We start from the raw sequence: 17,556 nt of genomic DNA, 5'->3' as shown, positions 1-17,556 counted from the left end.
TGTATCACACAGAGCAGAAACCTAGATTGGCTCTCTTGAGATGAATCTGTTGCAGAGTGGAGAGTCATGTTAGATGGGGAATTAGGCTTATAGCACTGTGCTGTGGGGAATGGATCTTATTTTCTCATATTTATATATTCTACAGATGCATGGCGATGATTACTTTTCTGTTTCACAAATAACACAAAATGGTGCTTCAGAGTGAGACGTATTCATCCTTAAAAACATCCTGACTGGTTGGCATTGCCACCTGGTATGGCAATTGCACGACATCCAACCGCAAATGCGCTACAGAGGGAAGTGCGTACGGCCCAGTACATCACTGGTGCCAAGCTTCCTGCAATCTAGTACCTCTATACCAGGTGGTGTCAGAGGATCACTGGGGCCAAGCTTCCTGCCATCCAGGACCTCTATACCAGGCGGTGTCAGAGAATCACTGGGGCCAAGCTTCCTGCCATCTAGTACCTCTATACCAGGCAGTGTCAGAGGATCACTGGGACCAAGCTTCTTGCAATCTAGTACCTCTATACCAGGCGGTGTCAGAGGATCACTGGGGCCAAGCTTCCTGCCATCCAGGACCTCTATACCAGGCGGTGTCAGAGGATCACTGGGGCCAAGCTTCCTGCCATCTAGTACCTCTATACCAGGCAGTGTCAGAGGAAGGCCCTACAAATTGTCAATGACTCCAGCCACCCTAGTCAGACTGTTCTCTCTGCTACCACACGGCAAGTGGTACCGGACCGCCAAGTCTAGGTCCAAAAGACTCCTTAACAGCTTCTACCCCCAAGCCATAAGACTGTTGAGCTTTCTTTACGTCGACTCGGTACCCCTTGTATATAGCCAAGTTATCGTTACTAATTGTGTATTTGTTATTAGATTTATTTATGCATTTTACTTTTCTATGATCTTTCTCTCTACATTGTTGGGAAAGCCTGTAAGTAATTATGTCTCTCTTTCCTTTACGAAGCATGTGACGAATACAATGATTACATTTATGAGGAATCAGTGTCATTACACTGTGGTTGGGTATGGCAGATGGCCATGCCGGGAGCGGCTCTTAAGAGAAGACAAGCTATGTGCACACTGCCCACAAAATGAGGTGGAAATATTTCCCTTATATTACACAGACCCACACAGAATTCGAAAACAAAAACAAATATTGATAAACTCCCATATCTACTGGGTGAAATACCAGTGTGCCATCATTGCAGCAAGATATGTGACCTGTTGCCAAAAGAAAAGGTCAACCAGTGAAGAACAAACACCATTGTAAATACAACCCATAATTATAATATAATATAATTATATTTATTTATTTTCCATTCTGTACTTTAACTATTTGCACATCGTTATAACACTGTACATAGCCATAATATGACATCTGAAATGTCTCTATTCCTTTGACGTTTATGAGTGTAATGTTCACTGATCATTTTTGATTGTTTATTTCACTTTTGTTTATTATCCATTTCACTTTCTTTGGCAATGTAAACATATGTTTCCCATGCCAATAAAGCCCTTTGAATTGAATTGAGAGAGCGCTTTAACATGCCCTAAAGGATACGTGTGATATTTAAACACACCATCTTGGATAGAGTGGTGTTGTATGAATCACATTAAGGATCACACAGGGCCATTTGCCATGTACTGTGGGGATTGCTCATGGAGAGAGAGATGGAGGCAGGGGGAGAGGAGGAGGGTAGCCTCATCCTCTTCTCTACAGATTCCACAACTCCTTCTGTGCGGTCTTTATGGGCCACCATTTAAAAGCCCTACTTAAGCTATCGATTTATCAGGGCTTTACAGTTACAGTACCCGGCTCCATGGGGAATACCACACACACACACATCTCTTTATAAATGCAGTACAACACAGGTCTTTCTGTTATTGTAGACGACCCCTATCTTGGCGGTGTAGAGAAATGTTATATTTAAGCCAATTTCCTGCAATTCAACACATTTCTCCAATGTGTGAACTCATTCAAGACTGTTGGAAAAGCATTCCAGGTGAAGCTGGTTGAGAGATTGCCAAGAGTGTGCAAAGCTGTCACCAAGGCAAAGAGTGGCTACTTTGAAGAGTCAAAAATATAAAATATATTTTGATTTGTTTATCACTTTTTTGGTTACTACATGATTCCATATGTGTTATTTCATAGTTTTGATGTCTTCACTATTATTCTACAATGTAGAAAATAGTAAAAATAAAGAAAAACCCTGGAATGAGTAGGTGTCCAAAATCTGGTTTTAGTCATTCAAGTTTACACTGAAAGCATTTCTGCTTCCCGAAAATGTATTTAAAAATAAAAAATAAAAAAACATATACATACATATTGTTTGGAAAAACGCACGGCCAAGGATTTCAATGGCATAAAAAATCCCTGCAAGCATTTCTGCTCTGGTCCCGATAGGAAAAAGGAATATGGTGGAGGAGATATGGTACACTACATATACAACAGTATATGGACACCCCTTCAAATTAATGGATTTGGCTATTTCAGCCACAACTGTTGCTGACAGGTGTATAAAATCGAGCACGCAGCTCCATAGACAAACTACCCTGGGGTGGCAGGGTAGCCTAGTGGTTAGAGCGTTGGACTAGTAACCGAAAGGTTGCAAGATCGAATCCCCGAGCTGACAAGGTAAAAATCTGTCATTCTGCCCCTGAACAAGGCAGATAACCCATTGTTCCTAGGCCGTCATTGAAAATAAGAATTTGTTCTTAACTGACTTGCCTAGTTAAATAAAAGGTAAAAAAAATAAAAAATAAAATTGGCAATAGAATGGCCTTACTGGAGAGCTCAGTGAATTTCAACGTGGCACCGTCATAGGATGCCACCTTTCCAACTAGTCAGTTTGTCAAATGTCTGTCCTGCTAGAGCTGCCCCGGTCAACTGCAACATCTAGGAGCTACAACAGCTCAGCCATGAAGTGGTAGGCCACACAAGCTCACAGAACGGGACCGCCAAGTGCTGAAGCGCCTAGCTCGTAAAAATTGTCTGTCCTCAGTTGCTACACTCACTATCGAGTTCCAAACGCTCTCTGGAAGCAACGTCAGCACAAGAACTGTTCGTCGGGAGCTTCATGAAATGGGTTTCCATGGCCGAGCAGCCACACACAAGCCTAAGATAACAATACGCAATGCCAAGTGTCGGCTGGAGTGGTTTAAAGCTTGCCGCCATTGGACTCTGGAGCAGTGGAAATGCGTTCTCGGGAGAGATGAATCACGCTTCACCATCTGGCAGTCCGACGGACGAATCTGGGTTTGGTGGATATCAGGAGAACGCTACCTGCCAGAATGCATAGTGCCAACTGTAAAGTTTGGTGAAGGAGGAGTAATGGTCTGGGGCTGTTTTTCATGGTTCGGGCTAGGCCCAGTGAAGGGAAATCTTAGTGCTACAGCATACAATGACATTTTAGACAATTCTATGCTACCAACTTTGTGGCAACAGTTTGGGGAAGGCCCTTTCCTGTTTTACTATGACAATGCACCCGTGGACAAAGCGAGGTCCATACAGAAATGGTTTGTCGAGATCGTGTGGAAGAACTTGACTTGCCTGCACAGAGCTCTGACCTCAACCCCATCGAACACCGTTGGGATTAATTGGAACGCCAATTGCGAGCCAGGCCTAAGTGCACAACATCAGTGCCCGACCTCACTAATGCTCATGGCTGAATGTAAGCAAATCCCCGCAGCAATGTTCCAACATCTAGTGGAAACCCTTCCTAGAAGAGTGGAGGTTGTTAAAGCAGCAAAGGTGGGGACCAACTCCAATTAATGGCCATGATTTTGGAATGAGATGTTCGACAAGTGTCCACATATTTTGGTCATGTAGTGTATATGGTGGGAATCTGAACATTGAAAAGGGTTCTATTTCTAGGGACAAAGGCTGAGTGGCATGACAATTACACACAATATCCCCTCTGCATTTAGTTTGTGTTCACATTTAAGCGAGATATGTTTCAAGACCCAGTGACATGATTGGCAGTTAGCCTAGCGGTTAGAGTGTTGAGCCAGTAACCGAAAGATCACTGGTTCGAATCACCGGAGCCGACAAGGTGAAACATTTGTCGACGTGCCCTTGAGCAAGGCTACATGTCCAAGTAGAAACATTATAAGGGACGATATTGGTTGGACAGATGGCGTGTCACATTCCTATTCCATGCCAAGATTGGTTAGACAATTTGTGACAGACAAGGAGTAACTAAAAGCAGTTGATGAAGAGTCTCGCAAGATTTTACAACATTTTGCAATAGCACAACACATAGCCATCCTCCCTCCTTGAAAACATTGTTGTTGATGACAGTTGGCCTTTGTTCTGTAGAGATATGATTGGTGCTCACAATCACAAAGTAATCAGGCAGCCGCCGTATAGCTATGAGTGTATGGCAGGCAGCATACTCTCTGAATGATAATTATGTGGGAACAAAAGGCTCATTGGGAGACAAAAGCAAGGTTTAGAGCAAATGGGCTTGCCTCGTGCCGCAGTAAGTGTTCTGACTAAGTGGTGTTCAGAAAGGCATGATAGAGGTAATTATCTGGAAGAATGGACGGATGGGGGAAAACGGTCTCAGGTTGTCTGTCTGTCGGTCCCAACTCAGCATCTCAGAAAGAGCATCTGAACTAACATCTAGGAGACTAACATCTGTCTCCTAGATCTCCCTTTCACACAGAGAAGACTGACATAGGGACAAACAAAAGACAAAGATAAGGACATGCGCACGCACACACACACACACACACACACACACACACACGCCCCCCCAACCCCTCCCCCTCCCTCACCTCTCTGATCTTGTCTCGTTTTTCCTTGACGTCAGGCTCCACGGAGTCTCCATCGTTGACCCCCACCACCTTGGGCATGGGGACAGGGGGCAGGGGCTTGGGCACCTCCTTCTTCTTCTTTAGGTCCTCTACCACCTTGCTCTTTTCCGTCTGGATCTCAGCCCGCAGCTCGTCCCGGGACTTCCTCAGCTTCTCCTTGGCTTCCTGCAGCGCACGCTCGTGGTCCACACGAATCTTATCGCGCAGGCTCTCCTCCTCCTCCCTAAAGGGGCACAACAGGAGGTCAGCACACAGGTTGCAACATAACCAGGAAGTGAATAACCTCAGACAGGAAGTGGGCACCTAAAAAGGTACAGCAGGAAGTGGGCACCAAACAGTAAGATTCAAACATTGTCATACAATGGTAAAGTTAACCTCTCTTGGGTAGGGGGCAGTATTTTCACGTCCGGATGAAAAGTGTGCCCAAAGTAAACGACCTGTTACTCAGGCCCAGAAGCTAGGATATGCATTTTGGTAGATTTGGATAGAAAACACCCTAAAGTTTCTAAAACTGTTAAAATGATGTCTTTGAGTACAACAGAACTGATATGGCAGGCGAAACCCGAGGACAAACCATCAAAAAAAAAAAAAAATGTAGCCTACTACTGTTTCCAATGGCTTTCATGTTTATTATGAGGTGAAGTCCTCTCAGATTGCAGTTCCTAGGGTTTCCACTAGATGTCAACAGTCTTTAGAAAGAGTTTCAGGCTGGTTTTTGGAAAAATTTGCTAGAAGTTGTAGTTTTTCTAAGTGCCTCCCATTTTGGCTGTAGTGTTTCCATGCGCGTGGTGAAAGCGCATTTTGTTATTTATCTCAGGTAATGAACATACTATTCTCCGTCTTAAATTTTATAGTTTATTTACGTATTAGGGTACCTAAGGTTTGATTTTAAACGTTGTTTGACTTGTTTGGATAAGTTTATTGGTAACGTTTCGGATTAATTTTGTATGCATTTTGAAGGAGGGAAACCGGTGGATTGTTGAATTAAGCGCGCCAGCTAAATTGAGTTTTTATGGATATAAGGAAGGACTTTATTGAACAAAAGGACCATTTGTGATGTAACTGGGACCTTTTGGAGTGCCAACAGAAGAAGATCTTCAAAGGTAAGGCATTTATTATATCTCTATTTCTGACTTTCGTGTCGCACCTGCCTGGTTGAAAAATGTTTTTCATGTTTTTGTATGCGGGGCACTGTCCTCAGATAATCGCATGGTGTGCTTTCGCCGTAAAGCCTTTTTGAAATCTGACACAGCGGCTGGATTAACAAGAAGTTAAGCTTTATTTTGATGTATAATACTTGTATTTTCATGAATTATAAATATCTATATTTCTGTAATTTGAAATTTGCGCTCTGCAATTTCACCGGATGTTGGCCAGGTAGGTGGGACGCCTGTTCTCTTGCTGTTCTATAATATACCATTGTTGGAGACTACAAAACAGGGACGTTCTACAATGCATTCGGAAAGTACTCACCCCTTGGCTTTTTCCACATTTTGTTATGTTACAGCCATAATTCTAAAATAGATTTAAAAAAAAAACCCTAATCAATCTACACACAATACCCCATAATGACATAGCGAATACAGGTTTAGACATTTTTGCAAACGTATACATTTAAAAAATAAAATCATAATAATAAGTATATCTTATTTACATAAGTGTTCAGACCCTTTGCTGTGAGACTCAAAATTGAGCTCAGGTGCATCCTGTTTCCATTGATCATCCTTGAGATGTTTCTACAACTTGATTGGACATGATTTGGAAAGCCACACCTGTCTATATAAGGTCCCACTGTTGACAGTGCATGTCAAAGCAAAAACCAAGCTATGAGGTCGAAGGAATTGTCCGTAGAGTTCTGAGACAGGATTGTGTCGAGGCACAGATCTGGGGAAGGGTACCAAAAAATGTTTGCAGCAATAAAGGTCCCCAAGAACACAATGGCCTCCATCATTCTTACATGGAAGACATTTGGAACCACCAAGAGTCTTCCTAGAGCTGGCCACCCAGCCAAACTGAGGAATCAGGGGAGAAGGGCCTTGGTCAGGGAGCTGACCAAGAACCCGTTGGTCACTCTGACAGAGCTCCAGAGTTCCTCTGTACAGATGGGAGAACCATCCAGAAGGACAACCATCTCTGCAGCACTCCACCAATCAGGGCTTTATGGTGGAGTTGCCAGATGGAAGCCACTCCTCAGTAAAATACCCATGACAGCCCGATTGGAGTTTGCCAAAAGGCACCTAAAGGACTCTCAGACCATGAAAAACAAGATTCTCTGGTCTGATGAAACCAAGATTGAACTCTTTGGCCTGAATGCCAAGCGTCACGTCTGGAGGAAACCTGGCACCATCCCTACGGTGAAGCATGGTGGTGGCAGCATCATGCTGTGGGGATGTTTTTCAGCGGCAGGGAATGGGAGACTAGTCAAGATTGAGGGAAAGATGAACGGAGCAAAGTACAGAGAGATCCTTGATGAAAGCCTGCTCCAGAGCGCTCAGGACCTCAGACTGGGGCGAAGGTTCACTTTCCAACAGGGCAACGACCTTAAGCACACAGCCAAGACAGTGCAGGAATGGCTTCAGGACAAGTCTCTAAATCTCCTTAAACGGCCCAGACTTGAATCCAATCTAACATCTCTGGAGAGACCTGAAAATAGTTGTGCAGCGACGCTCCCCATCCAACATGGCAGAGCTTGAGAGGAACTGCAGGGAAGAATGAGAGAAACTCCCAAAATACAGGTGGGCCAAGCTTGTAGCGTCATACCCAAGAAGACTCTAGGCTGTAATCGCTGCTAAAGGCGCTTCAACAAAGTACTGAGTAAAGGGTCTGAATTCTGTATGTAAATGTGATATTTCAGTTTTTTACTTTTAACACATTGGAAAACATTTATAAAAACCTGTTTTTGCTTGGTCATTATCAGGTAGTGTGTGTAGATTGATGAGGGGAAAACAACAATTTAATACATTTTAGAATAAGGCTGTAACGCACCAAAATATGGAAAAAGTCAAGGGGTCTGAATACTTTCCGAATACACTATTTGAATTCTAAAATCAAAAGTGGTGCAGTCAGAAAGTGATTGAAATCATATAGAATGACCCAACAACAAGAGGCAGGAGTCAGCTTTCTAATACAAAAGAGAAAAGAGATGTGAAACATTGTCATTCCACATGACCTGCGCGAGGGGACAAGATGTCTACTGTGTGTGTGGACTCAGCTGTGGGGCCCTGGAGATGCAGGCTGAGAACCTGAGGGCTGAACCCTGACTGAGAGCAGGGGACGTGTGTGAGAGAAAGGGAGAGAACAGAACACTAAAAGCCATCCATTTTAGCAGCTGCAATACACAGTACAACCTGACCCCACGGCAGGCAGGAGGGAGCAAGAGACTAACAGACCCAGGGGTACAGTGAAAAAAGTATAAGAATGCAGAGCAAAGAGAGAAAAGAGGAGAAAGAGAAGAAGGGAGCGAGATAGAGATTACAGAGAGCTAAAAAAAAGGGTCAGGTGGATACTGTGGGAATGGAGACGTGTGTTGATGACATCTGCCATTACGGCTCACTTCACTCAAGATGAGCCCTCAGGCCGGCAGAGGAGAGACAGCTGCACAATGAAGAGCTAGAAGAAAAGATGGGAGAGGAGAATGGAAGAGACCATTGGGGGAAGGGGGGTTAGGGATCACCAACTGTAGCACAGACATGAGGCATTTCACCGCAGCCACTAATTCACCAAGGCAGACAGGCATTTTATACTAATTACCCTTCTTTAAGAGTAAACTGGCTCCCAGAATAGACACAGTGAAAGTCTGTCGTATTTGATTACCATACAGTTCCCTAATGTGGGCCTATCCACTCTTCAGGACCAAAATAACAGCTCCACACTACTTACATAACGCTGAACTCAAAACATGAATACATATTCATGTCGATGTGTGTGTCTATCTGCAGACTTTAATTGATAGGAAATGTGTTTACACTGTGTGTGTTTAGAAGTGAATCAGTCCAGATAAAGACACACTGTCCTGGCAGCTCCAACCCACCGGAGGGCTGGAGTCCTATGCATTTATGAGTACGTCCTCACAAACATGCATTTAAATATGATATTTATGTGCTATTTAGTGCGATATGTTCACTGACTGACTATTGCGGTCATGAAGGTTTACGTTAGGACAATGTGGCCACCGACAACGTGACCGGGAAGATTTTAAATTTACCAGCCATTTGAGAAACTTACCAGACCCATATCAGAATTGCAGAAATCACTTTTAGATTATGGTAATTCATCTTAACAGAACATGCAACTCCTGTAGTGAAGTAGCCAATAAAATGTAGTTTTCAAACATTTGCCAAAATGCAATTTGTGGGAAAACACCGTGCTAAACAGCACACCTAATGAGAGCAGTTCCATATGTGACAGAGATCAACATCTCTGTTAGAAACTTAGAGGGGGAATCTAAAGCATGTAACAACTAGGATGGGACGCCAATATGACTAGGATTGTGCCTTTGGCTTCTGGACAATGAAATAAAGTTGATAAGAAAACCAATAGAACAAGAGAGAAATGCTGGTTTCAACGGCATATGAGGTAGTCTTTATAAAATAACTGCCACCATGTTTCTATGGTTGGATTTTGCTTAGGCTACTTTGAAGCAAGTTAAGACATGCCTCACAATATGCTCAAATGTTAAGCATGTGTATAATTAAGTATGTTTTCAAAATGTATACTGCCTTCAGCTCACATTGCAAACTGGTGGGTGATGCACTGATAGCCTGCCTACCGCTGCCTATGCACTTTAATGGCGAATGGGAGGCGGGCTTCAATTACCAGGTGAGAAATAAAAACAATTTTGAAATACTGTTTTTAACACGCGATTTGTTAGAATTGTTGCACAATGACTGAGGTTATAAAAGCACGTTTCAGTCCAGCAGCCACGAGTTGAGGAGCTGCAGCAGCATCTCTAGCGCGGTCTGACAAGTGATATTCCGCTCAAAATATGCTGTGCACATGTGATAAATAAGATACATGATGACTAACTCAAAAATACACACGCACCAATTTAATTCCACTAAATTTAGCATATTAACCTATAGACCGATAAGCATGACGGTCAAATGTATTTCCATCGAATAAATAAAAAGCATTATTTTGCAATGGGATTGTTTTTTTCTCCCGGTCAATTTGGCCGGCAACAATTTTAGTAATCAGCTTTTTCTTTTTTGTTATTAGCCAAAAGCTGGCAATTATCAGCAAAGGGAAACCCTGTGCATGTGTGTGTGTGGCACGGCAAGCAGTGTGAAATGAGAGGGTGTTTTCAGCCCCCACTGTGCTCTAATGGCTTCCGAGGAGGACCTGTGAGAGGGAAAGGCCAGGATGACGACAGGAAACATTACTACACAGCACCGGGCCTAATGGGCGCACAAATACTCTTGTGGTAATGGATTCACCCATTAATCTGCCTGAACCTAGCCCATTCTTGTGCTCACTCCCTCATCACTCGCTCTCTCCTCCTCGGAGCCATTCTGAGTCACTCTAGCGTCACAGTGATTTCATGCGAGGCTCATAATGTCAAACACTCAATTAAGAGCATGTCAACATCTGCCTGACTCGTTTATCTTGACAAAGACGTGAGCCCAGGCCGAGCAATCAAGCGCCCTACCTAACTTGCATGTTCCCTTCATCAGACCAGAGCAATCACATCCACCTTACTGATTAGTGCCTCCAGTCATAATCACTTCCTGCTTTCATTAGCCTCTTCCAATGGCATTTCATCATCTTTTTTTACAATTATTCCTGCACAATGACATATAATACAATTGAACAGTAATTCATCCTACAGCATGTATTGTTTTTGTTCTTGCCCATCCAGCCACTTTTAACCTCACCCCAATTTCCCCATTTACCCTCTCCCCCTCAAATCTCTTTCCTATGGATGGGAAAGCAGCAGACAAATCATACCAAGCAAGTCATGAACATAAATAACACAAAAAACAAGCAAAAACAAACAAAACAAATAATTATAATAAAATAGAAGTACAATTATTCAAACATTGGTATTCGCTCTAGGTATTTGCACGTATTGGCCTACATTAGGTTGTTGAAGTATACTTATTGGCCTACATTTAGTGGTACATTTCAATCATTTATTTATCATGATCTTTTCCTAAGTAGCTCCATCTGACACATCATCTTATTTCCTCACCTGCAGAGTTATTTAACAGTCTACGACGGTGCCTCTCACACCGGCCCTGGCGCCCCTAGGCCACTCCACATACCGATCCATCCTGACAGCAGCACAACAGACCACTCAGATCCAAGGTTTGCTAGTTAAATGGCTAGTTGGATCTGGTGTGCTAGAGCCGGGAGGAACCAAGCACCTGGGGCCACGAGGGCCTGACCCGGAGGCACCCTTCCACAAAGATTGTTAGTCAGTAAGCATTTAGTTATTTTAGGGACTGTACAAATTCATACATTAAACCCTTTATGTTTAACATATTCCAGGTATTCTGCCCACATACATACAAATATCCTGGGTTTGCCCATTATATTATAATGCACGCTATCTAGCGCGATAATTCCACAAACCCATGGGCAACTGTTAGAGAATCGGGTGACTTCCAGTGCAGAGCAATACATTTCTTTGCCGATATAAGGGCTAAATTTCAGAACTTCTGTTGATAGAAGTCAACTAAGTTTTTATTGCCCAAAAGACATATGTAAGGGGACCTTGGTAAAGTTGATTGATAAACACTGAGATCTAAACAATATTATTCCGTCCCAATACTTAGATATGCTGTGGGCCTGTCCAGAGCTATGTAAAATAGTCCCCTTTTGTTTCTTACATCTCTAGCATAGGTAGGACTTTTCCGTATGCATTTTATGCACGTACAGGGGTATAATATACTCTATGTAGAATCTTAAATTGCAACATTTTATGTCTCAGATCCCCTTCGTCATTTGTAATACTTTCCCCCCCAAGTTTGCTTCATATTTGACACAGAGATTATTAGTGTTATCTGGGAAGAAATCAAGGCAGACATAAAATGAATTTCTAAATTGTATCTTCCTATTCATATTCCTCAGAAGGAATTCAATATTTGAGGCTTTTGGCACATTCAAATCATGTTGTTTGGTAAAAATACAAGACGTCTTATCTGTAAAAATATAAAGAAATCTAAGGATGGGATGTTGTACAGCGTCTTTGGAATTTATTCAGATTCCTTGACTTTTTCTGTTATGTTACAGCCTTATTCTAAAATGTATTAAATTGTTTATTGTCCCCCATCAAAATCTACACACAATGCCCCATAATGAAAGCAAAAACAGGTTTAGACATTTTTGCAAAAATTGTATGAAAAACAAACTGAAATATCAAATTGACAGACTACCATTCAAAAGTCTGGGGTCACTTAGAAAAGTCCTTGTTTTCGAAAGAAAGGGACATTTTTGGTCCATTAAAATAACATCAAATTGATCAGAAATACAATGTAGACATTGTTAATGTTGTAAATGACTATTGTAGCTGGAAACGGCTGATTTTTAATGTGGAGCATAAGCATTTGTGAATTCAATTACAGGCTCAAAATGGCCAGAAACAAAGAACTTTCTTCTGAAACTCATCAGTCTATTCTTGTTCTGAGAAATTAAGGCCATTCCATGCAAGAAACTGAAGATCTCGTACAACGCTGTGTACTACTCCCTTCACAGAACAGCGCAAACTGGCTCTAACCAGAATAGAAAGAGTGAGAGACCCCAGTGCACAACCGAGCCAGAGGACAAGTACATTAGAGTGTCTAGTTTGAGAAACAGACGCCTCACAAGTCCTCAACTGGCAGCTTCATTAAATAGTACCTGCAAAACACCAGTCTCAACGTCAACAGTGAAGAGGTGACTCCGGGATGCTGGCCTTCTATGCAGAGTTCCTCTGTTCAGTGTCTGTTCTTTTTCTCATATTAATCTTTTCTTTTTATTGGCCAGTCTGAGATATGGCTTTTTCTTTCCAGCTCTGCCTAGAAGGCCAGCATCCCGGAGTCGCCTTTTCGCTAGCTCTATTCCAAACTTCTTCCATTTAACAATGATGGAGGCCAATGTGTTCTTGGGGAACTTTAATGCTGCAGACATTTTTTGGTACCCTACCCCAGATCTGTGCCTCGACACAATCCTGTTTCTGGGCTCTACGGACAATTCCTTCGACCTCATGTCTTGGTTTTTGCTCTGACATGCACTGTCAACTGTGGGACCTTATATAGACAGGTGTGTGCCTTTCCAAATCATGTCCAATCAATTGAATTTACCACAGGTGGACTCCAATTAAGTTGTAGAAAAATCAAGGATGATCAATGGAAACAGGATGCACCTGAGCTCAATTTTGGAGTCTCATAACAAAGGTTCTGAATACTTATGCAAATAAGGTATTTCTGTCTGTTATTTTGAATCCTTTTTCAAAAATCTCGGAAAACATGTTTTCGCTTTGTCAGTATGGGGTAGTGTGTGTAGATTGTTGATTTTTTATTCATTTATCCATTTTAACATAAGGCTGTAACGTAATGGGTTTGAATACTTCCCGAAGGCACTGTACATGGACTGTAGTTCATTCAAATAAAGAAATGAACCTTTGGAAAAGAGATGGACTTTATGATGCCTCTATCATACCAAGGCTTAAAGTTGAACTGACAGCGTTTTAACTACTTTGCAGATATGAAACAGAGATATTCATAAGTAAAAAATATAAAATTCCCAGTTTATGCTTAAAAAACAACTTAGAGGTTTTAAAATAGGTTCTATAAGACTCAATTCCATGACATACAGCAATGCATTGTTGGCAAAATAGATTCAGTTCAATGCATGATTAATATAATTCATCAATAGATTTCTTGATAGTCACAAAATATTGCATTCAGGTTGTAAATCACAGCTGGCCTTGCATATTCATGTTTGCTGTCTCCACCCATTCGGGATGCACTGTTTCAGTTTCAATGACTCAATATTTTGAACAAAAACGGACGACTGTAACTAAGGCTGGGAATGTCAATACAATCAAACTACCAGGAGCAATGCTCACAAGTCAGTCAGTCATAACGTGGCTAATAAGCTAGCGCATATGTGTCAAACACAAGGCCAGCGGGCCAAATATGACACACAAGCGAGTATAAAATGAGTCAACAGCTACTTTATGAAATTGCAGCCTGATGCGCTCGCATCGGTGAATTCAACTTCAATTGCGCTGCTTTCGTGTGTCACGTTTACAGCGGACAAAAAATGAAAAACATTTTAAGTTCAAAATGTTAGAAGAAACCTATACAGTTGAAGTCGGAAGTTTACATACTCTTAGGTTCGAGTCATTAAAACTCGTTTTCGACCACTCCACAAATTTCTTGTTAACAAACTATAGTTCTGGTACGTAGGTTAGGACATCTACTTTGTGCATGACACAAGTAATTTTTCCAACAATTGTTTACAGACAGATAATTTCACTTATAATTAACTGTATCACAATTCCAGTTGGTCAGAAGTTTACATACACTAAGTTGACTGTGCCTTTAAACAGTTTGGAAAATTCCAGAAAATTATGTCATGGCTTTAGAAGCTTCTGATAGGCTAATTTACATCATTTGAGTCAATTGGAGGGGTTCCCTTGGATGTATTTCAAGGCCTACCTTCAACCTCAGTGTCTCTTTGCTTGACATCATGGGAAAATCAAAAGAAATCAGCCAGGACCTCAGAAAAAAAATTGTAGACCAAAACAAGTCTGGTTCATCCTTGGGAGCAATTTCCAAATGCCTGAAGGTACCACGATCATCTGTACAAACAATAATATGCAAGTATAAACACCATGGGACCACGCAGCTGTCATACTGCTCAGGAAGGAGACGCATTCTGTCTACTAGAGAAGAATGTACTCTGGTGCGAAAAGTGCAAATCAATCCCAGAACAACAGCAAAGGACCTTGTGAAGATGCTGGAGGAAACGGATACAAAAGTATCTATATCCACAGTAAAACGAGTCCTATATCAACATAACCTGAAAGGCCGCTCAGCAAGGAAGAAGGCACTGCTTAAAAACCGCCATAAAAAAGCCAGACTACGGATTGCAACTGCACATGGGGACAAAGAACGTACTTTTTTGGAGAAATGTCCTCTGGTCTGATGAAACAAAAATAGAACTGTTTGGCCATACTTACCATCGTTATGTTTGGAGGAAAAAGGGGGAGGCTTGCAAGCCTAAGAACACCATCCCAACCGTGAAGCATGGGGTGGCAGCATCATGTTGTGGGGGTGCTTTGCAGCAGGAGGGACTGGTGCACTTCACAAAATAGATGGCCTCATGAGGAAGGAAAATTAGGTGGATATATTGAAGCAACATCTCAAGACATCAGTCAGGAAGTTAAAGATTGTTCATTTGGAAGACCTATTTGCGACCAATGACCCCAAGCATACTTCCAAAGTTGTGGCAAAATGGCTTAAGGACAACAAAGTCAAGGTATTGGAGAGGCAGTCACAAAGCCCTGACCTCAATACTATAGAAAATGTGTGGGCAGAACTGAAAAAGGGTGTGCGAGCAAGGAGGCCTACAAACCTGACTAACTCGCCCTCCAAATACACTTCTGCTGTTTTCAATCAAGATCTCAGCGATCACTGCCTCATTGCCTGCATCCGTAATGGGTCTGCGACCAAACGACCACCCCTCATCACTGTCAAACGCTCCCTAAAATACTTCTGCAAGCAGGCCTTTCTAATCGACCTGTCTGGGGTATCCTGGAATGACATTGAACTCATCCCGTCAGTAGATGATGCCTGGCTATTCTTTAAAAGTGCCTTCCTCACCATCTTAAATAAGCATGCCCCACTCAAAAAATGTTGAACTAGGAATAGATATAGTCCGTGGTTCACTCCAGACCTGTCTGCCCTTGACCAGCACAAAAACATCCTGTGGCGTTCTGCATTAGCATAAAATAACCCCCGTGATATGCAATTTTCAGGGAATTTAGGAACAAATATACACAGGCAGTTAGAAAAGCTAAGGCTAGCTTTTTAAAACAGAAATTTGCATCCTGTAGTACTAACTCAAAAAAGTTCTGGGACACTGTAAAGTCCATGGAGAATAAGAGAACCTCCTCCCAGCTGCCCACTGCTCTGAGGCTAGGAAACACTGTTACCACTGACAAATCCACTATAATTGAGAATTTCAATAAGCATCTCTCTACAGCTGGTCATGCATTCCACCTGGCTACCCCTACCCCGGTCAACTGCCCGGCACCCTCCACAGCAACTCGTCAAAGCCCCCACCATTTCTCCTTCACCCAAATCCAGATAGCGGATGTTCTGAAAGAGCTGCAAAATCTGGACCCCTACAAATCAGCCGGGCTAGACAATCTGGACCCTCTCTTTCTAAAATTATCTGCCGAAATTGTTGCAACCCCTTTCGTATCGTCTGAGATTCCCAAAGATTGGAAAGCTGCCGCGGTCATCACCCTCTTCAAAGGGGGTGACACTCTAGACCCAAACTGCTACAGACCTGTATCTATCCTACCCTGTCTTTCTAAGGTCTTCGAAAGCCAAGTTAACAAACAGATTACCGACCATTTCGAATCCCACTGTACCTTCTCCGCTATGCAATCTGGTTTCAGAGCTGGTCATGGGTGCACCTCAGCCACGCTCAAGGTCCTAAACGACATCATAACCTCCATCGATAAGAGACAATACTGTGCAGCCGTATTCATCGACCTGGCCAAGGCTTTCGACTCTGTCAATCACCACATTCTTATTGGCAGACTCGACAGCCTTGGTTTCTCAAATGACTGCCTCGCCTGGTTTACCAACTACTTCTCTGATAGAGTTCAGTGTGTCAAATCGGAGGGCCTGTTGTCCGGACCTCTGGCAGTCTATGGGTGTGCCACAGGGTTCAATTCTCGGGCCGACTCTCTTCTCTGTATACATCAATGATGTTGCTCTTGCTGCTGGTGATTCTCTGATCCACCTCTATGCAGACCACACCATTCTATATACTTCTGGCACCTCTTTGGACACTGTGTTAACCAACCTCCAGACGAGCTTCAATGCCATATAACTCTCCTTCCGTGGCCTCCAACTGCTCTTAAACACAGGTAAAACTAAATGCATCCTATTCAATTGATCACTGCCCGCACCTGCTCGCCCGTCCAGCATCACTACTCTGGACGGCTCCGACTTAGAATACGTGGACAACTACAAATACCTGGGTGTTTGGTTAGACTGTAAACTCTCCTTCCACACTCACATTAAGCATCTCCAATACAAAATTAAATCTAGAATCGGCTTCCTATATCGCAACAAAGCATCCTTCACTCATGCTGCCAAACATACCCTCGTAAAACTGACCATCCTACTGATCCTCGACTTCGGTAATGTCATTTACAAAATAGCCTCCAACACTCTACTCAGCAAACTGGATGCAGTCTATCACAGTGCCATCCGTTTCGTCACCAAAGCCCCATACACTACCCACCACTGCGACCTATATGCTCTCGTTGGCTGGCCCTCACTTCATACTCGTCGCCAAACCCACTGGCTACAGGTTATCTACAAGTCTCTGCTAGGTGAATCCTTGCCTTATCTCAGCTCACTGGTCACCATAGCAGCACCCACTCGTAGCATGCGCTCCAGCAGGTATATCTCACTGGTCACCCCCAAAGCCAATTCCTCCTTTGGCCGCCTTTCCTTTCAGTTCTCTGCTGCCAATGACTGGAATGAACTGCAAAAATCTCTGAAG

At 42.8% G+C, this 17,556-nt stretch overlaps 1 protein-coding gene across 2 annotated transcripts in view; it reads right to left on the bottom strand.

Moving 5' to 3' along the window:
- LOC106582087 (mannosyl-oligosaccharide 1,2-alpha-mannosidase IB) overlaps positions 1 to 17,556 on the bottom strand; it is a 142,344-nt gene that overhangs the window by 100,325 nt on the left and 24,463 nt on the right. For both annotated transcript variants that reach the window (XM_014164819.3, XM_014164820.3), the window contains exon 4: positions 4,783 to 5,044. In XM_014164819.3, coding sequence (XP_014020294.1) covers positions 4,783 to 5,044 — 262 coding nt within the window. The remainder of the gene's footprint in view (positions 1 to 4,782; positions 5,045 to 17,556) is intronic.

Source organism: Salmo salar, chromosome 21 (genome assembly GCF_965601325.2).
Source record: "Salmo salar chromosome 21, fSalSal1, whole genome shotgun sequence".
Classification (NCBI taxonomy): Eukaryota; Metazoa; Chordata; class Actinopteri; order Salmoniformes; family Salmonidae; genus Salmo; species Salmo salar.
Note: the sequence above shows the minus strand (reverse complement) of the source record. Positions and strands in the feature narration are given on the sequence as shown.